This window comes from Notamacropus eugenii, chromosome 6 (assembly GCF_028372415.1).
Source record: "Notamacropus eugenii isolate mMacEug1 chromosome 6, mMacEug1.pri_v2, whole genome shotgun sequence".
In the NCBI taxonomy this organism is placed as follows: Eukaryota; Metazoa; Chordata; class Mammalia; order Diprotodontia; family Macropodidae; genus Notamacropus; species Notamacropus eugenii.
Window position 1 is genome coordinate 209,276,371 of NC_092877.1, and position 22,815 is coordinate 209,299,185.

The window sequence follows — 22,815 nt, forward strand, 5'->3', positions numbered from 1 at the left end:
TCCTTTCCTTTCCTTTCCTTTCCTTTCCTTCCCTTCCCTTCCCTTCCCTTCCCTTCCCTTCCCTTCCCTTCCTTCCTTCCTTCCTTCCTTCCTTCCTTCCTTCCTTCCTTCCTTCCTTCCTTCCTTCCTTCCTTCCTTCCTTCATTCTTACCTTCCTTCTTTCCTTTCTTTTGGCAATAGGGATATAAGCACCCTATCCACTCTGTCACCTAGTTGTCCCTTCCCTTCTCTTTCTAACCCATTTTTCATATAGGTGTCAAAATAATCTTCCTAAGGTACAGATCTAATTATGCTACTTTCAGTGGCTGCCTCTAGGAAAATATAGAAACTCCTCAACTTGGCATTTAATGCCTTCTACTACCTAATTCCCATTTACCTTTCTAACCTTTTCTTCATGTTATTACTTTTCACATCCTTATGTTTTCTCCTGTTGGTATAAAGGGAGCTTAGTTCAGAAAAGGAGATGCTACAACAGTTGCACCTCATATAAAGGCACCAACAAGCGATATCCTTGGATTTGGGATACATTGTATCAAGTGCAATTTGTCCTTGGAAGATTATTGTCCCTGAGATCCTGATGGAAGAAGAAATATTGAAGGGACCAAAGGATGTCTTTTCTTCCTCCTTACTGCTTAGGCCACATTGCAAGTCTCCTAAGCTCAAAGTGGAAGATGGACATCATCATGTGTAATTTTAAAGGTAGAAAATGGATCCAGTTAAAATTTAATTCCATTAACATATTTTATGAGAATGATTATTTGAATCTAACTCTTTGTAATTTACTGAAGTCTATGATTATTCAAGTGTATTTTTGATTCATTTTTAAGGGACTGTTCTAGTACTGTATATATTGTGAAGATACAGGGTTTTATATTTTTAAAAAATGTAATTCCCATAGCAGATCTTCAAAATGAGTTAGTAGAGAGCAATTTATTTCTGGGGGAGGGATGGGGAAGGTGGGAGATGATGAATGTTGTTATTAGTTAGATTATCTAGGAGAGCAAAGGTTTCAGTTCTGAGAGGCTCCAATGGACAGATTCAGAAAAGTGATAAACGCCTCATGATTCTCCTGTGAATCATAGGGAATAAAATCTGTTCTTCACTATTAACACTTCCAGGTCTGGAGAGTACCTAATAGCATTGAAATGTTACCCAATAGCTGTGTAGTACCACTTATTAGGAGATTATTATTATTATTATATTTATTAATATTTTCATCAAATCTGTTATTTATTAATAAACCATATTATTAAATAAACAATATTTATAAATTATTGGCATATTTATTATATTTATTTTTCATGAGCATATAGCTTATATCATACGGACCTCACAGAAGAATCCCAAAGTGCCCCTTCAGATTAGGAAAGGTAAGGAGGAAAATATGAGTCCTGGATCTCTTGAGCACGGGGTCAGCATTGTGCCTGCTCATTCTAATAAAATGATCTGTAAGCAAGATAGACCAGAACCAGGGACAGGACTGGAGACTAAAAGACATGTCTAAGCCTCCACAATGCTAGTATGTTTCTGGGACAGCTACTGAGATCACAAAAGTGAATGGTTGGCTGCTGCAAAAATGGGGTCCAATGTGGACTGACTCTATTGCTTCTAAGACTAAAAACACCTGTGATGACTAATTTTATAGACTGAGATCTACTATTTTAAAAAGTGATTCATTAGGAACCACTCAGACTTGACTTCATTTCTTGGGGATTAGATGCTCTTCATTTTAGTTCATTCAAACTCATCAGGCAAACAACTGAGCAGAGGGAGGGGGAAAAGACAGAGGGCTCACTGAAAGAAGACTGAAACCTCCTGTGTTGTTGGGGGTTCTTTTAGAACAGTTTTTAAGCTTCTTTCTGAGAGACAATGTAATATGATGGAAAGAGTACTGTATGAATCCTGGCTCTGCCACTGACTACCTGTATGACTTTGAGCAAGTCACGTCACTCCTATGGGCTTCACGTTCCTCATCTGTTAAATGAGGTGGTTAAATTAGAAACCTTTATTTAAGGTCCAGCTTTAACTATATGAGTCTATGTCTTCTCCTTGGGTGTATCTATTAGCACATAACATTTATTTGTGTATGTGGCATATTCCTCCTCTTTTCCCCCTCCCATTCTCCTAGTAGGAAGTGAGCTTTTTGAGGGCAGAGACTGGTTCTTCTTTGTCTTTGTTTCCCTCTGTTTGTTTTGTCCTTGCGTGTATTTGTCTTTCTTATCCATCAAAATGTCATGTGTGTGTTAGGTACTGAATAATAAGTGAGTTGATCAGATTAGAATGTTATAGAGTGGAATAGAAAAGAATAGGATGGAATGAACTGGTCTGGGATAGGATAGGATAGGATAGATTAGAATGGGATAGGATGGAACAGGACAGAATGGGATAGAATAATATAGACTGGGATGGCATGGAGTATAATAGGATAGGATGGAATGGGATAGGATGGGATAGGATAGGATATGATGGGATGAGATGGTGTGGGATGGGACACAATAGCACAGGGTAGAATAGGGTAGGTTGGTATGGGATTGAATAAGATAGGACAGGATAGGACAGGATGGGAAGGGGTGGGATGGTATAGAATAGACTAGAATATGATTCGAATAAAATCCAGTACAGCTTTTTAGGAAAAAAGGAGAATTCTGAAAATTGCTAAACATACAGTAAGTGTTTAATACATGTGCTTCACTGAATTACCATTTGGCTGCCTGACTGACTGAATATCCTGGGATCAGTTTGTGGGATTTTGCATTAATGAGTTTGATTTTGTCAAAGTTTCTCAGAGAGGGATGATCAAACTAACTCTTGACAGGATCTCAAAATTTCTGTTTGTAAATTGGTATGTGCCAGGTCACTTGTGGGGGCAAGGTGCATTTCTGTATTTGCCTAACAAGGAAAAGGGAAACGTTTACTTTTTCCCCAGGTATGCTGCCAGGTGATCCTGTGTTCTGGAAATCTACCTGGCATGATAGAATGCAATGTTCTTGAGAGCAGATACGATTTCATTTTTTCTTTCTTTATATCCTCAGTCTCTGACACATAATTATAAAGAATATAGGTTCTTAATAGATGCTGATTGATTGTTTGGCTTGCTTTGTGGAGGCAATTCTACTCGACTCCCAAGTTTATATTGAAGAACAAGGAAAACCAAGAGAACTTACATGGAAATGATGGTATCTTTCTAGGCAAAGGTTTAAAGATGACATTAATTTCTATTACTGAAAATAATATTTGGATTACTAATGTACTTATTTTTGTGTGTGCAGAACAACTTTTTGAAGCAAAAAACCCACCAATTTAAGGGGGGAAAAGATTCCAACAACCTGTTTCTGGTTCGTGCTCCACAGGAAACACCTGACAAAATTGAGCATGTGTCAATCTTTGCTCAAAAGAAGAAAAAATGTCTGAAATCTTCACCTTCTAGAAAGACAACAATCCCTTCAGACAAAGCTTCAGATGACTGATTTGATATTCTAATGAGGCGTTGGACACTGATTACTTTAAAATGGTTTCCTGATGGACCAGTGGGGCCTTTCTCACAACAGCACGCTGCTGTTTAAATCCCCCAGGAAACCCAGGTCACCACCCTCATCACCAGCCCATTCCATTTGCATGACAGGGACCTAAACCCTCTTGAGAGTAATAACACTGAAGGAAAGATAAAAAAAAGTGAGAGTAAAATTCTTCTTCTTATGGCTCTTAGAATTTTTTTTTAAAAGGCAGAAAATGTGAAAATGCGGTCAAAAGAAAATATCTGTGGATAATGTCTCACTCAACGCTTCTTGCCTTATATTTCTTCCATGGTCACGTGGTTGCTCTTTTAGGATTGAGATTTAGTTTTTACTTGGAAAAAAAGTCTATTAAGCAGTCCAATTCCTGAGGGGTCAGGCATGAGTAGGAATATACTAAATAAGATGATTGGGGAAAATGTCTTTGAAATGAAGAAAAACAACTTAGGTTTAGTTGTCTCAGAGGATAGTTGGTTACTGGTCCAGCACCTAGCACCATGCTTTGAAGGATATAATAGATGTACAATAAATGTTTGTTAAATTGAATTGTCTGGGAGTCTATGGGGTAACCTGCATTTCCACCTAAGGACAGGGGATTTAGGAGCCAAGGACCTAGGTTAGAATTTTTGCTCCAGGACTTACTGCCTGTAGGACCTTACACCAGCCAATTGACTTCTTTGTCTCAACTTCATCATCTGTAAAATGAGGCAGGGTAGACTTGATAAGCACTTTCACCTTGAACTCTATGGTCCCATAAAGCTACGGAGCAGAATTACAAGAATATGTTCAAACTGCTCTGTGGGGCATCTTTGGTCTAGGCAACTCATTCCAATCACATCTTTCTGCTCCTCCTCATAGAATAAAAAGTCAGAAAGGACCTTAAAGTAATGAGAGTCAGAGGACCTGAGTTTGATTCTGACCTTACTACGTGGGTGAGTTATTTCACCTCTAGGAGCCTTAGTTTCCTACTCTGTACAACAAAAGTCTGGATTAGAGGACATTTAAGGCAAACAAAGCAAGGTAACAAAGCCTTACACTAAGGACCAGGGCCCTTTGATCCTGTGAGTCAGCACATCGCCTAACTTACAGTGTCTGGATTAAACTGTCCTAGACAGATAAGAATTTGTCCTATTTTGGTAACCCATTCTTATGAATAAAGCTGAAACCTCATTCTCTAGGAAGTATTTTCTTATACCTGATGCACCTTATACCTTCTACAACAACTTAGGTCCTTTTATTTATCATCTGCCTTTTGCAGATCTGAATAAAACTGCTCAACACATCCTCTTTCAAAAATAATCATTGAATTTCTTGTACACAGGTATTAAAATAGCCATTGTATAGTTTTAACATCTCAATATAGTTTAATTTAAAAACATTTACTATGTGTTAGTTATGTATAAAGGTAGGAAACAGAGGCTTATAGTCAGAAGACCTGAGTTCAAATCTGGACTCAGACACTTACTAGTCATGCAACCCTGGGGTTAACCCTATTTGCCTCAATTTCCTCATCTGTAAAATGAACTGGAGAAGGACATGGCAAACCACTCCAGTATCTTTGCCAAGAAAACCCCAAACGGGGTCATGAAGAGTTGGATATGACTGAAAGCAAAGGTAGGGTACAAAGATAGAGATCTTGCCCTCAGGAACTTACATTCTATTGAGAAGATACAAAATACACACAGATCCTAAGTAAATAAAATTATGGGAAAAGCTATGCAAAGTAATTTCAGGTAAGAGAGACAAAGTGCTAACAACAGAGGAGAAAGTAGCACTTTGAAAGAAAATGCAAATGCCATAAGAGGTGAGGACATTTCAGATATGAGGGACCACTTGTACAAAGGCAGGAAATTGGGTGATAGAATGCCAGATATGGAATATAGATACTGGGACAGTTTTACTAGAACTCAATGAATAAATAGGAAGAGTATGAAATAGGACTGGAAAGGTAGGAATAGGGAGTAGAAAATAAATTGTTAGCATCCTTAAATAGCAGTTCAACAAAATTTGACCAATGGATTGGATATGTCCTGGGAGAGGAAAGGGTCAAAAATAGTTCCAAAGCTTTGAACTAGAGTGACTCAAGGGATTGTTGTGCTATCACAATAGAAATGAGGAATTTTAGAAGATGGGCTCGGAAGAAAATATAACGAATTGTTTTGAACATGCTGACTTTGTGGTGCCTATAAAACATCCAGGTGGAGATGTCTGTCAAGCGTATGGTGGCATAGGTTTGACATTGAGGAGAGAGAACAGGACTGCCTATATTATATTTGGGAGTTGCCCACATACTTGAACTCATGAAAACTGATGAAATTATTGAAAGAGAGAGAGAGAGAGAGAGAGAGAGAGAGAGAGAGAGAGAGAGAGAGAGAGAGAGAGACAGAGAGAGAGAGAGAGAGAGAGAGACAGAGACAGAGAGACAGAGAGGCAGAGACAGAGAGACAGAGAGAGAAAGAGAGAGAGAGAATAAAAAAAAGCACAGAGGACAATGTCTTGAGGTATACACTCAGGGTTAGGAAGCTAGAGTTGGATAGTTAGTAAAGGAAATTGAGAAAGATCAGAGAGGTAAGAGAAAAACCATTAAGAAAGTAAGGTCACAAGCTAAGGAAGAAGGGAGCATTCTGAAAGAGGGAGCTGGTCAAAAGTATCACTAGCTACAGGAGAGTCAAGGAATGATGAAGACTGAGAAAAGACAATTGGATTTACCAATTAAAGGTCACATAGAGCATTTATTAAATGCATACATTGTGCCAGGCATTGTATTAACTATTGGGATTAAAAATGCAAATAAAGCAGTTCCTATTCTCTAGGACCTTACATTTTGATGGAAGAAGACATACATTGGAAACCTGGAAGTGAAGGATAAAGGGTACATATGTGGGGAAGGGTAGCAGAGGAAGAGGAAGTCAATCTATAGTATTTCATTACATTCATATACCACAACTTGTTCAGTCATTCCCCAGTTGACGGTCATACCCTCAATTTCCAATTTTTAGGAGGCAAGGATTGTTTTGTTTTTGTATTTTTATCCCCAGTACCTAGGTTAGTGTCAAGTACATATTTGACATTTAATAATTGTTGATTAAAAAAAAAAAGAAATGGGAAGAAAGGAAACGGAAGCAATAAGGATAGGCAACCATATTAAATAACCTCGGTTCTAAATTATCTTATTTTCTTTAACCATCTATCATAGATTTCTTTCCCAGTTCCTCCATTCCAAATTACTCATGGTACTCTTTAGCTGTGAGACTATGACCTTTGAATTGCAGGTTGGAATCATGTTTCCAGAGAGGATTTCACTGTAAATCCATCCTTTACTCTCTAGGAGTAAAGCTAAATTGGAAGTTGCCTTAATATTCCCAATTTAGCTTTTTCTAAAAGTTAAAACGTATGACTCAGGCTGGTCTAGAAGCGCTGTAGGAGGAAGTCAGTGAAGGAAAGCAATAATTGCCAGGTATAGGATTCCCAGAGGGAGATACTTGGAAATGTTATCATGGCTCAGCTTGTTTCTTTAGCCCTTTGTCATGAGTGGACTGGGATTTCAGGAGGAATGGGCCATTTAAAGATTGTCTCTCGCTACAAAAGTTTGGGGTTCGCTATGTGGAAAATTGCATCATTTTGGTATGAAAACCTATCTTACAATATAGGAAAGTGGGGGAGAAGGATTAAGCAGGGTGGGTGGATGATGGAAGGGAGGGCAATGGGAGGAGGGAGCCATTTGGGGGACAAGATCAAAGGAGAGAATAGAAGAAACAGGGGGCAGGATGGGATGGAGGGAAATATAGTTACTCTTACACAACATGACTATTATGGAAGTCATTTGCATAACTACACATATATAGCTTATATTGAATTGCTTGCCTTCTTGGTGGGGATGGGTGGGGAGGGAGGAAGGGAGAGAAGTTGGAACTCAAAGTTTTAGGAACAACTATTGAGTATTGTTCTTGCATATGGTTGGGAAATAAGAAATACAGGTAATGGGGTATAGAGATTTATCTTGCCCTACAGGACAAAAGAGAAGATGGGGATAAGGTAAGGGAGGAGTGTTAGAAGGGAGGGCAGATTGGTGATGGGGTAATTAGAATGCTCAGCATTTTGGGGTGAGGGGATGGGAGAGATGGGGAGAAAATTTGGAACTCAAAATTTTGTGGAAATGAATGTTGAAAATAAAATAAATAAATAAATTTAAAAACATATATTGATTTTTTTAAAACTTAAATTTATTGATTAAAAATTGATACAAATCTATTTTTAAAAGAAAAATGAGTCTCCACCATATCCCTTTCAGCTCTCAAGAATAATAATTGCTCTGACTTCCAAATCCAATGGAAGTTAAAGTTACAAATTACAGACAACTCTTAGCAAACAGGGAGAAGTAGAATCCAAGTAAACAGGAGTTAAAATATTAGCCAATAAGAAAGCAATAAATTCAACATAACAAGAGGTTCTGTACTTTATTCCCTCATTTTAGCCCTTCTAGTTCCTCTAAGTACTTATATATACCAGGTACTAGGTTCTAGAGAAACTAAGGAAAAGCAAAAACAGTCCCTTTCCTTAAGGAAGCTCCCTAAGTCTTACTGATTCTACCTTGGCAAAATCACTCTCTTCTATCCCTTCCTTTCCACACTCACTCCTATCTGGTAGGTGTAATCCCAGTCTATCCCTCACTCATCCAGTCATTAAGCACCTATTGTATTCAGGAGCTATGAGGATATATATATATATATACACAATGCACATATACATATACACATGTATATGTGTAAATGCATACACACATGCATATATACACACCCATATATACACACACCTACATACACACATATGCATTTGAATACATTTTCACACACATACACATGTATAATACATATACACATATAGACACACATATATGTGCAATGCATCCATATATCTATACATATATATGTATTGTGCATACTCATGTGCATACTCATATATATGTACCTACATATATACCTATATTTTTGCAGATATGCATGTATACATAGACATGCATTATACAGGTGTGCCCATACACCTATACATATATGTGTGTGTATACACATGTAGAAATAATACACACAACATGCCTGCAATACACATATGCATTCACACACATGTATGCATGTAAACACGCATATATGCAATGCATCCATTCCATACACATATATACACGTATATGTATATTTACACATCCATGCATGTATATGTATGTACACATATACATATAAACATATACATACATACACATATACACAGGCATCCATCATCTCTCTCTCCCTCTCTCTTTTTCTCTCACTCTCTCTATTCCCTGCTCTTAAGGAACTGAATCTGATGAGGGACAGACCTAGACAAATGGTGAGGATACAAAAGGAGAAAGAACATGGTGCTCAGCATAGAGGTACTTAAGTAATACTGAATTAATGAATAAAAATAATTCAGCTTAGCTGGAATGCAGATAAGAATGTGTGAAGGGTAGAGAAATAGGAGTGAAAACTGAAAAGTTTGAAAAGCTTGAATGCCAAGATTAGATATTAATTTGATGGAGAGTAGGGGTTGCTGATATTTTTTGTTTTTTAGAAGAGGAGTGACGTGTAGAGCAGTGCATTTGGGACATTCTTAAGACTATGTTGTATGTGAAGGATGACTTGGAGAAGTAACAGATTAACAGATTAACAGAGGTGGAAAGCCTGGTTAGGAGAATATTTTAATACTCTAGTTCAGATGTAATAAAAACTTGAATAGAGGTAGTTATGGAGGGAGTTCAGAGGAAGGGACAGATTTGAAAAAGAAAACTACAGGAAGAGGAGGAAGTCAAATGTAACAGTGACTAGATCTTCTGGAGAGCATGCTTGGAAATGGGTCCTTTCCAGTGCCACATTTGCCTCTGTTTTCCAGTAGAACCCTTGATTGGAAACATGCACCACAACTCCTCTGACCCACTGAAAGTGGTTTCTCCTCTTTCTCAAATTACTCATGGCACTTTTTGTGCCTCTTTACATTTATTTCTTTCTCCTTTTTGTCATTATCAATTATGAATATGTCATTTTCCCTGATTTTAAGATCTTTGAGGGCAGTCATATCAAATTAATTTATATGTTCTAGGCCCAAGGAAAAGGGGATGATAGAGGATGAGATGGATAGATAATGTCATGGAAACGATGAAGATCAGAGATAGTGGCGGATAGAAGGACCTGGCATGTGATGGTCCATGAGGTCATGAAGAATCTGACATCACTGACTGACTGAACAATAATCCAGTACCTGCCCTGAAGAAGATTTAACTTCTTAATTTACCCTCAGCCTTTTTTGTTCTGTTTATTTGTTTGTAAAAATGTTCCTATGTAAGTTTTTCTTAATTTAGTGCCTACCTCTACTCTGCCTATTGGATATTTTAAATTGGATTTCCTGTAGACACCTTAAATTCAACATATTCAAGACCAAACTCATCATTTTTTTTTTTATTTTGAGGCAATTAGGGGTTAAATGACTCACCTAGGGTCACATAGCTAGTAAGTGTCTGAGGCCACACGAACTCAGGTCATCCTGACTTCAGGGCCAGTGTTCTAACCACTGAACCACCTAGCTACCCTGCTAACATCTTTATTATTGTCAAGGTTACCACCTTATTTCAGGCCCCCAATCACCTTACAGCCGGAAGATTGCAATAGTCTGATTGGTCTTCCTGCCTCAGGTCTCTCTCCACTACCCTTCATCTTCTATTCAGCTGTTAAAATAATCTTTCTAAAGTTGAAGTCTGACAATGTCACTCATCCCCTCCATGTCATTCACGAACCTCCAATGGCTCCCTTTTGTTTTCAGGATTAAATATTAAATCCTCTATCTGGCCTTTCGTAATCTTTCCCCCTCCTACTTTTCCTGACTTCTTGTACTTGGTGACTGTTGCTGTTCAGTGATGTCAGATTCTTCATGACCTCATGGAGATCCTTGCCAGACCCTTCTGTCTTCCACTCTCTCTCATCTTCATTGTTTCCATGACACTATCTATCCATCTCATCCTTTGCCATCCCCTTTACCTTTTGCCTTCAATCATTGGCAACATCAGGGTCTTTTCCAACGAATCCTGTCTATTCATTGTGTGGCCAAGGTATTTAAACTTCGTCTTCAGTATTAGACCTTATGGTGAAAAGCCTGAATTAATTTCTTTAAGTATTAATTGATTTGATCTCCTTGATGGCCATGGGACTCTCAAAAGTTTTCTCCAGCATCACCCTTCAAAAATGTCAATTTTGAGGCACTTAGATTTCCTTATAGGCCAACTCTCACAGCCATACCCCCTTCCAAGAATTCTGAGATCCAGTGGCACTGGCCTCTTTGTTGTTTTTTCATTTTCCAACTGTGTATTTGCACTGGTTGTTCCCCATGCCTGGAATTCTCTTCCTCATTTCCACCTTCCAACTTCCCCAGCTTCCTTTAGGTCCTATTTTCTGAAAGAAGCCTGTCTGCATTAATGCCATATAATATCTATAATGATGTCCAGTTTATCCTGTACTATAACTTATTTGTACATAGTTATATGCATGTTGTCTCCCCACATTAAACTATGACCTCCTTGAGGGCAGACATTGTGTTCTTCCCCCTTTGTATCCCCATTGCTTGGCATAGTGCCTGGAACATAACTGGCACTTAACCCATTCTTGACTAGACTTGAGATGGCAGGGGCTTGCACAACATTCAGCTTGTGCCGCTTGTGGCCCTTGAAAAATGTAGAGGATATAACACAGGCTTGTATAGCATACTGCCCCTGGGGTTCTTTACAAGCAGCCTGTGAGTCCTATGGTATACAGACCTGAGCTAACCTCACCCCCTCATTTTAAAGATGAGAAAACAGAGGCATAGAAACACTGAATACTTGCCAGCATCACACAGGTGGTAAGTGGCAGGGCCAAAATTCGAACCTAGCCGAATCCAAAGCCAGCATACCTTTAACTATACCACAAAGGTGGCTTTTTTTGTACTTCTGATTACATGACTCACCTGGCACACAGCTAAAAACATGAGGGTTGCCAAATGCTGAAGTGTAGCTTAGCCCAGCCTTCTGCAAAATGTATATGCTTTAATTGAGTCCTGGACTCAGAATCAGAAGAGCTGAATTTGGGTCTTGGTCCTGACTCCTGCAGTTACTTGTGTGACCTTGGAAAAGTCACTTGAGCCTTCTCTTTAAAGTCTCACTTTCCTCATATGTAAAATCAAAAGCAAATGGTGAACAACAAGCCATGTCTGGGAATTTGGGCAGCAGGAGTAAATGCCATCCAAGAGGCAGAGGCAGCTTGGCATTCTGGAAAGAGCATTGGCCTTTGGGTCACGCCACTCACATCCTAGCTTACTAGCTCTGTGGTCCTGGGGCAAGTCACTGCTTCCCTGAACCAGTTTCCTCATCTCTGATGTGAGGGATGGCCTTCCCTCTCCTGAGCTATGATAACTATGAAAAGAGAGCCTGGGATACCCCAAGGACAGCCTGCATTGTTGTAGCTTTCATTTCATTAAAATAAATCCTTTTATTAAGGGAATTTATTCCATGAAGTTCAGATTCAGTCAAAGGGCCCTACTTGAGGACCTAGAGGGCCACGTGTGGTCTCAAGGCCTCAGGTTCCCCCCCACTCCCATGTTAGAACTTCTGCATTGTTTGGGTCCCAGGCAGCCAGTCTATCCTCGCCAGATGTAGTCATCTAAAGGGGAGAAGGTGAATCTAGGAAAGGGTCAGTTTCACACCCTCACTCTTGTGCGGCCTTCCACGAAGGTAAGAATGTGATTTCTTTCCATATTTGTTCTCTTTTTTTCTCATGACTCTTCCACCACCTCGTGTGAACTTCCTGGTGACAAAGTAAATCTTACTCTGTTCTTCCAAATGTCAGTGCTCTGCAATAAATCCCAATTCTCGATGCTGGCTTCAGCTTGTGATATAAAATACCTGCCCTGCTTAACGTATAGCACTTGTCATGAAAATCAGATATGTTGGTATAGGTAAGCAACACTGTAATCATAAAACATAATACAATGAAAAGTACAGTTATTATTACCTTCTTGACCATGGCAGTGTGTCTATAAAATACAATGAAAGTGTTCTTGCTAAGTGTTTAGGTTTCAAATATGGAATGAGTTTCAAATGCAGAGCTGTGTTGATTAAAATATAACAGCTAGAAATATTTACCTACCATTTCCTTTATGTAGGTCAACAGACTCTGGAAAGGCTTTAATAAGTTCACCAATATCTTTCTCTTTGTCTTGAGAAACATGTTTTTGGGAACCTGTAAACAGGAATATTAAAAGCACATTAATAGCTGGCAGCTGTTTTTACATTTCCATAAAAATGTATTCTGACCTTAAATTCTGACCTTCAGTTTTGCCCAAGTGATTCTCCAAAGTATTTAAAATTTGATTAATCCAAAGATTGTTAGGAGAGTCAGTTGCATCTGTATTGGGGGTGGGGAGGGGAAAGATAAAAAAGCAATAAATTAGCACTCAAATAAACAATCAGATAAATAAGCAAATATGGACGATGGCTAGACAGACAGACAGACAGATAAAGAGATAAATAGACAGATTGATAGAGATGAAAACACCGGTGGCCAATTGTTCGGATTCTCACTGTTTACACTTTAATTGTCCTAGACAGATCTACGAAGAGGAGCACGCTGCTGAAAGAAACAAGCGCTGATGTCTTTTGTCTTGATTAATTACATAGCTAGTCAAGTGGAAGGCACCATGGAATATCTGCAATTGGATTTCATGGTTCTTGCTACTGCACACTATGGGGATGGAGCTGCAAATGTAAACCTCCTCCAACAAAGAAATGACTCAATGAAATCATCCCCTGCATGCTGCCTAAGGCAGGGGAGGCACCCAAGTCTGCAGGCCGGCAGGCAGTCTGTATGCTGGATGAGGGAGGGGGTCTCCCCACCGCTTCTGGCAGGGGGATTTCCCAGAGATGAACCGAGGAGAGGCAGAATGAATATACTGCCGTGTACTTGTGAGTAACAAGCTCCTGTCACACTCTGGGCATGGGAAGGGAAACGAAGGAATATGATCCCTTGTGGCACCAACTGCTCACGAAATTTTTCTGTTCATCAATTTCTGAGCATGTGTAGTGTTTAGTAAGAGGCCATCTGTCTTTTGTTGGGATGCACTGAACGGTAGCAGGGAAATGCCTATTGTCAAGCAGGAGAGTTGCTACCCTGGAGGGGAGAGGGGCTGCAGGCCTTTCAGCTCCTGGTTTGTCTCCTTTAGAGAAGAGGGCAATTGCCAATGGGATACAGATAATTTTGTTTTTTTAAAACTATGAAACACAGATTGCCTCTGTGTCACATGACAATGATAAACTCACTTTACCTCAGAGCAAGGTAATGAGGTAGGTACTCTAGGTATTATCAGCCTCATTCTACATCTAGGGAAACTGAGGCACAGAGAGTTTTTTTTTAATGATTTGCCATTTAAATGACACAGATACTAAGTGTTAGAACTTCATACTTGCATAGCACTTGACCGTTATGAAGCACACTTAACATATACTCTCTTCTCTGATCTTGTGTGTTCTTTACAACCACTCTATGACAATGATAACTGGAGTAGTACCCTCTATGTAAAGAACTTTATCAAGGCTAATGCATCCTAGAAGCACCAGTATCCTTCTTCCCCTTCTTTTCCCTATTTAGGGCACAGTGTTTACTCAAAGATGCATAGCTAGAAAGTAATGGAACAAGGAACTTGACCGTGGACCTTTTTGCTCCAGGACCTTTCCTATTACATAAAGTTGTATAAGCAAACCATACAACAATTGCATATGTGTATGCATAAATAAGTAAATATTTGTCTGTGTGTATACACACACAAACACATATACACATATAATTTCCACTACTTAATGCACTTTGCAAAATATAACCTATGGGTCTTTCAGAGACAAAGCTGCCACTTGATCATTCAATTCAAGGAAAATTTTCCTTGATAAATAATCACAGATAAAGGAACTGAGGGGCAATCTGGCAACCTTGAGAGCTTTCTGTGGCTCTCATCTGCTCTAAACCAGCTTTAATAATCATTTATGTGAGTATGGCTATAAAAGATACAGTGAACATACAATAGTATTTATTGATTTGGAAGACCAAGAATAGATTTTCACAGCAAACTGTAGATTATAACATTGGGTTATTAAGAATGTGATTTCTTAGCTGGTGTGTGGATGTCTTTATGGGGGTTGGAGGAGGAGGATGTATCCCAAACCTCCAGAAGCAGGTCCCTTTTGCATAGTTGCAACTATCTTTTAAGCTCTCCAAGAATGAATGAGTGAATAAATGAACGAATAATTCATTTAAATGCTTACTTATGTGCAAAACATGTTCTAAGCACAGACAACACACATAGAAAAAAGCAAGATAGTCCTCAGTGACCAGGAGATTACATTCTAATGGGAAGACCATATATATGGAAGCTTCAGCTAAAGTCAGATGTTCCTTGGGCTTCTGGACAGAAGTGCCTTTATTCTGTTTTCAATAGGGCTTCAAAAAGCACCCAGTGGATATGAAATAAATAATGATGGTGCAATAGTCATTATAGTCACATAGATTTGCTGGTTATTTTCCATCATGTTTTATTACTTTCACAGATTGTACCCACAAGGCAGTCCAGCTATATGCTGCTGTTGCCCCTTGAGATCATAGGATAATATGATCATAGATTTAGATTGGAAGGGAACTTACATATCTTTAAGTCCAACCCCTTCATTTTTTATATGTGGAAACAGAGGCCCAGGGAAGGGGAGTGACTTGCCCAGGGTCACACAGTTAGTAAGCATCTGAGGTAGGGAAGATCATTTGTGGTCCATAGGGCTAAGCCAGAGGTTTCTAAGAATCTATAGGAGAGACAAGCCCTACTACCACCCCCAAGGAGAAGAAAACTAAGTGAACCTAATAGCCCTTCATGGAACTTTATTTAATTTTCAGAATCCTTTAAATTCATCAGTGAGGTAATGAGCACCCAGATCACTTGATCATCCCTATTCTAATTCAGAGCCCAACTAGGTTGGGGACAAAGAGGGCGCTGACTTTAACGTAGTAAGATAAAAGGATATGCCCCATGTTTTCAGGACACCCCTCTCCCAGGGTCTGGTTTCACCTGCCTCTCACCTTCTCCCCATCTCTTCTGGGTTGAGAGATCAGGGACTGTACTCTGTGACTTGGGGACTTTCTAGGTAATATCCTTGGCTGTTCTGACTCATCAGTGGCAGAATAAAGTAAATTGTTTACTACTCTTCAACTTCCTTTCTCCTCCTTCCTTTTCCCCTTCTATTAAATTTGCCCTGAGGACAAGAATTTCTGGTTATGGCTCTGTTAGCATTGGACCAAGAGATAGAGCCCCTTGCATATCTGGGCTAAGCATAATGTGCTGTAGCATCAAATGATCCTACTTCATGGATAAAGAAAGCAAAAATGGGCAGGGAGAGAAATCTTAATAGAATTCGAAAGCAGCTTGGTTTTCCTTAGCTGATCTCACACACATATTTTCCGCTGACAAAGAGGAAAGAAATCCACCTGGTAACTTGAACTCCATTTTCCAAAGGTGTCTTTCTAACTTCATCTGCCCCACCCTATCCTTCCTTCTTTCCCACTCTCTTAGGCTCACTTTCCCTTCTTAACCCTCCTTCACCACTCCCCTGTCTGTCTCTCTCTGGAACATATTTTCTGTCTATTCTTATTTCCTCTTCGATTTGCTTAAAGAGGACAATGGGTATAATGCAAATTGGTTGTGTTAATGGGGCCATTATATTTCATGCATAGTGCATTCAGTCTTAAAATCTCCCTGTAATGTTTTCTAATGTGAGCATAGGCACCAAAAAGATACTCAACTCTATTTAATTTATGACTTCCAGGGAACTCACAGAAGTCAATGTACTCAACAAATTACAAAATCTGAGAAGGATTAATTTCAAGAAGGGACCATAGGGAAGTTTAATCACTGAATTCTAAGGCTGTAAAGACCTGGAAGAAGTTATCTTGCCCACACACCTGTGATCAGGTAGGGTCACATTAAAACCCATCTAGATGAATGAGATTCTATGCTATTTTTAAGTATGTTGAGGGAAAAGAGATTCATCAATTTCCCTCCTGCTAGGAATTAAGATACTCAGCACAGAATATTCCTGTGACAATGAGAAACGGCTTCAGCATGCATCTGTCTGTTTTATGCCTTGTTTGATACTGGTAATCAGAGAATCATTGAACAATTATCTCTGTGGTTATACTTACCTAGAAATTCCATATGCACTTAATATATGCATGGGTTATTGAATGAGAGTCTTCAACGTGGTATGTTGCTTTGTTAAATCAATCGATTTTTTTTTTGGTAAGCACCAGTCACAGTAGGATTTTGTATTCCCTAAAGTTTTCAGTCAATTGTGTGATTTTGAAAATGTGATCTATTACCAAAAAAAAAAAAAATCATCTTCAAAAATCACCTGCCTACTGTAAACTAATGCATTATTGGTAGACCTGTTAACTGATGACCATTCTGGAAAACAATTTAGAATTATGCAAGTAAACTAAAGAGACTAAATTATTACCTATGTAATACAGAGCATCCACAACTGGGATTACACTCTGAGAAGGTTATTTCCCTCAAGAAAAGGTATATTATATACATTGGTATTTCAGAGCAATTTTATTTATAACAAACAGTTGGAAAATAAATATTGTGTCAAGCAACTGACAGTCTTTTGGTCTGATTGTGCTTTGCCAACATGGGAAAATAGATTCATTGATTTTGAACTAAAAACGACCTTAAAAGGCAATTTAGTTCAATTCTCTCACTTCACAGTTGGAAAAACTGAAGCCCAGAGAGTAGAGTGACTTGCCTAAGTTCCCATAGATACACTTTTTGAGAACCCTGATTTATGTCTATATCACAAAGAAACATCAGAACTGAACTTTTGTAGAGTACATAGCATCTGCCCTCAAGCAGCTTATATTTTATTAGATATACTAGCTTTTTAACGAAGCAACATGGAAAACTGGGGTCATTAAGAGGTTTGAAATATGTTTGGTTATGGATATGCACATTTTTGGCCTCTTTATTTGAAATTTTAAGTTAGACTGCTACAATGGTTTTCCAGTTCTATTTGAATATGTAAACTGGAAAGTTAATATACAAATTCAGAGAAGGAATTTAATCTGGCAGCCTTGATTGTGAGTTTTGGGGACTCAGAAGATACACTAATGTGGTCTTACCTAAGTCACTGTCTACTATTCTCATCTTTATGCAAAACTACTGAGCCACAACAAGGGCAGGGCAAGTAGGACTTTACCCTGGGCATCAACATCTATGGAGGTACTTCTATAAATTGATCTAGATAGCATCATCCCTGCTCTTCATGGTTCTCTAATGGCCTACATTGCAGAGTATGACACCATTTCCTCTTCTAGTCTTGGGCTGGTACCTCCTGTCACTCTGGCACCCCTTTTCTGAGGTTTATCTTCTCCAGCAATGCTTGAAGGAATATGGCTCATACTCTCTGGGGAAGTCTACCCTCTATACTTTTTAATATTTTTATTTTTAAATTTTTTTAAAAGAATGTTTTTTATTTTTCTTGATTATATGTAAAAACAATTTTTAACATTCATTTTGTAAAATAATTTTTGAATTCCAAATTCTCTCCCTACTTTCTCCCATCCTTGAAAATGCAAGTATTCTGATATAGATTATGCATATGCAGTCATGCAAAACAAACTTCAATATTAGCCATCTTGTAAAAGAAAACACAGACAAAAAACACACCAAAAAACAAGAAAAATAAAGAAAAATTTAAAAGTATGCTTTCAATTGCATTCAAACTCCATCAGACCTTAGGTGGTAAATACTTTCCATCATGAGTCCTACAGAATTGTTTTAGATCATTATGTTGCTGAGAATAGCTAATTCATTCATGGTTGACCATCATACAATATTATTATTACTGTGTATGATGTTTTCCTGGTTCTGTTCATTTTGCTTTGAATCAGTTCATAAAAATTCTCTGAGGTTTCTCTAAAACCATCATTTCTTTTAGCACAATAGTATTCCAATATGTAGCCATTCCCCGACTGATGGATATTCCTTCAATTTCCAATTCTTTGCCACCACAAAAGGAGTGGCTGTAAATAATTTTGACATATAGGACCTTTTCTTTTCTCTTTGATCTCTTTGGGATATAGTAGTGGTACTGCTGGGGCAAAAGGTATGCAAAATTTTATAGCTCTTTGGGCATGCATTCACATTTCTTTCCAGAATGGTTGGATCAGTTCACAGTTCCACAGTGTATTAGTGTTTCAATTTTTCCACATCCTCTCCAACATTTGTTATTTTCCTTTTCTGTCATATTTGCCAATCTGATAGGTATGAGGTTGTATCTTGGAGTTGTTTTAATTTGCACTTACATTTCTCTAATTAAGAGTGATTTAGAACATTTTGACTATATGACTATAGATAGTGTTATTTTCTTCTAAAAAGTGTTCATGTCCTTTGATCTTTGACTGTTCATATCCTTTGACCACTAATCAATTGAGCAATGACTTGTATTTTGATTATATTTTTGAGAAATGAGGCCATTATCAAAGAAACTTGCTATAAAATTTCCCCTAGTTTCCTGCTTTCCTTCTAATTTTGTCTGCATTGATTTTGTTTGCACCAAACCTTTTAAATTTAATCAAATAGATAATAAAAATGATCTATTCTATATCCTGTAATATTCTCTATATCTTGTTTGGTTAAAATTTTCCCCCTTTCCATAGATCTGACAAGTAAAGTTCTGAATCATGTACCTATTTTAACCTTATCTTGGTAGATGGTATGAGATGTTGGTCTGTACCTAGTTTCTGCCCAACTGCTTTCCCATTTTCCCAGAAATTGTTATTAAATAGTGAGTTTTGATCTTTGAATTGACCAATCACTAGAATACTGTGGTTACTTACTATGGTGTATTGTGTACTTAATCTATACCAATGATCAGCCTCTTTATTTCTTAACTAACACCAGATTGTTTTGATGATTACCACTTTGTAACACAGACTGAGATCTGGCATGGCTAGATATTCACATATTTTAAAAAATTTTAGATATTCACATATTTGAAAAAATTCTTCCCTTGATAGTCTTGACCTCCTTCCTACATTTGTGATGGAATTATTCTCTACCATGCCACCATGCCACAGCCTCACTTTTCCCTATTGGCACCATCTTCCTGCCCAAGGTATTTTTCCCCAAAGTGAAATTATGCAGTTATAATTCTTCACAATTAAACTACAAAGTCAAATGCTTTTGTCTTTGAATGAATATGACTTAATATGTGGATCAGACTTTTTTAATACCCAATCCTACATTTATTACCTGTTAGTTAATAGTTTCTCATGGACTTCACTTTTTTCCCTGCAATTTGGGATCATATTTTGGATATGAATTTAATTCTTCACTGTTCTATAGAATTGTTATGATGGCCTTGTTTTATTCTCATTAGAAAGCTTCTATTGTTATTTTTTTTGCAACCAATGAATGGATTTGATGATCAGAGCCCTCCACCATTTGTATCTTAAAGTTCTCTCCAGAGAAATTCTAAATTGTACATAATAAACTGTACTTAACTCCTGTATGAATGGGAGATTATGCATATAGTTTTGACTTTCTTTTTTATCTTAATGGGTATTTCATTTAGAAAAATAGCTGTATGTTGGTAGATTGTCTGAAGATGATATAGCTGGAGTCAACTAGGTATGGCAGAAAGAAACTGAACCCAAGTCAGAACCTGTGTTCAAATACTGACTATTCCTCTCCGTATGACCTTGGGCAAGTCAATGAATCTCTCTTGGATTCAGTTTCTCATCTGCAAAAGGAGGAGATTAGATTAGGTGTTTTCAAAGTCCCTTCTAGAACCAAATATGCCATAGCATTCAAAACATTAAAGAGGCATTATGGCATAGTAGAAAAAAACCTCTGGATTTAGAATCTGAAGAACTCAGTTCAAATCCTTCCTCTGACACTTGTTAGCTATGTGACCATGGGTAGGTCGCAATCTCTGAGCCTAAGGATCTACAAAATAGGGATGATAATACTTATACTGCTGACCTCATGGGGTTGTTGTGAAGAAAGAACTTTATAGACATTAAAGATGTATAGGACCATATGACATGTTTTTAAATTTCTACAGTTATATATACACTCATGGAGTAAAAATTATAAAAGATGGAATACTTGCATTTTTCTGTTCTTCTCGATTTTTCAACTGCTTCTGTTAACTTTTCATTGGCTAGTAGCCTTTGCTTAGAAAGCAAAGGCTGTTGATTTTGATCTACAGGGAAAGAACATAAAGCCAGTTTTGCATACATCGTTGTACTATTCCCCATAGTCATCTAATATGACTGTATATTACTTTATCAAGTACAATTATTTTAAGAAGAATGATCTGTAGATGAATGGAGGCTTTCCAAGCCTTGACCTGGGGAAAAAAAACAACTACGGAGAAAAATTTCTGACCTAGAGTAAGATTAAAGGAAAAGTGTTATTTCATGAACCCCTTTCTACAAAAAAAATGTGTTGTTAAGCCCTTCCACAATGATAATTTAATATACTACTTATAATTTTTAGGTGTTTATAATAACTACAATAACCTTTGTCTCCAAATTAAAATTTACATCATAGTAATAATTATAAAACATAAAATGCTATTCTACCTGTAATTATGAACACTCCAAGTTTAAATGATAAAATTCAAATTATAAAATTACTATGAATATTTTATGCAGGACATGCTATAAGAATGAATTCTGTAATTCTAGAAGCATTAAAACAAATAATTTAGCAACACCTTATATGCTTACTAATACTTCATGTTAAATTTCTTTATTTTATAAATGATGTTGAATATAACATTTTAATGAAATAAGTTATAATGTAAAATGTTATGTTTATATTATACCTCAATTATGTCTATATCATTGTAATGTTTTCATTTACAACATGAAGTTATATTGTCTAACACAATATAATAATCATATATAAACTTAATTTTGATGATCTAAAAATCTGGTTCTGCAACTAATTTACTTCTGTATTTTAATTTAAGATAAGGATTAAGTGGAAAAAGCTTGATCACATGAATATGTGATAGGAAATGGTGGAGAATGTCACAAACTCTTGTAGGTAGAAATTCTTTTCTTATTTTTAGGTGCTTAACCAAACGATAAACATAAATAGCTAGTTACTATATAAAATATGTATTTTTTCTGCTGGCTTATGATAAATGCTATATTAAATGATAAATGTATTTAAATTTCAATTGCATATGTTGCTTCTTTTTAAAAAATGCTGCTATATTAACTAATTGCTATAAATTTTATAAGGAAAGAATCTCTTCAGATATGGCTTTCTCCTCTTCTTCCAATGGTACAGTGGCTACTTTTCCCCTCAAAAAACTGCTAAATAGCTGACCATGTTCCTAATTAGTTCATCCAAAAATCCTTCAAGAAAGAATAGTAACATAAGTGCAGTATAACATTTTGTAAAGAGAGCAACCTAAGGTTTGTTTTTGCAGAATGTTTGTGGTGGTCTACCATTATTTCAAGATGGTTTGTGATAGACATGCCTGGTGACTTTGGCTTCCAAATAGTCTGACATCTGATTCTATTTCTCCTTTCCTTACAGAATACTCATTGTCCCAATTGCCAATTTGCTGGACGCTTATACCTAATGGGGAAAGATAAAGTTATATTTTATTACTAAAGTTGAATCTGTGAACAAAAGATTTAGGCAGCATTTCTCTACATTTTAGAAGAAAACCAAACTCTAGCTATCCTACAGATTTCATCATAATGTCTTTGGTAGGCAAAGGCATCTGGGATGATGAATAAGATAGAATAGATCTCTGGGAGGGACATGGGAGATTTGATAGGGCTTGGGGATACTGAAATAGATAGTAGAATTGACATTGGAAAAGTCCCCTGCAATGGTAAAGGGGTGAAACCATTTCTAATCCCTCTTCCCTAGCTTTCCTCCTTGCTGTTGGCTCATCTTGCCGTTGTACGCCCTGTCCTGAATGGATAAGGCCATGAAGTTTGATGAAAGATGATGATGGGGTGTGAGAGGGGAAGGGAGAGAGATCTCCAGTCAGAGGCAATGGAATGAACAGCAAACCCAGAAGAAAACAAATCTAAGGAACAGCAATGGGGATGTCTGAGGAGTTCTTCTCCTCATTACTTGAACTGAGGTTTTCTTCACTCTAGGTCCAACATTCTATTCACTAGAAACTGAGGCCCAGAGAAAT

The 22,815-nt window shown here is 37.5% G+C and overlaps 1 protein-coding gene across 1 annotated transcript in view; it reads right to left on the reverse strand.

Annotated features, from left to right (window-relative positions):
• The window catches only part of LOC140512653 (uncharacterized), a 75,646-nt gene that overhangs the window by 41,638 nt on the left and 11,193 nt on the right, over positions 1-22,815 (reverse strand). The window contains exons 2-4 of the mRNA XM_072621949.1: positions 20,752-20,844; positions 12,872-12,949; positions 12,692-12,784 (exon numbers count right to left, since the gene is read on the reverse strand). Coding sequence (XP_072478050.1) covers positions 12,692-12,784; positions 12,872-12,949; positions 20,752-20,844 — 264 coding nt within the window. The remainder of the gene's footprint in view (positions 1-12,691; positions 12,785-12,871; positions 12,950-20,751; positions 20,845-22,815) is intronic.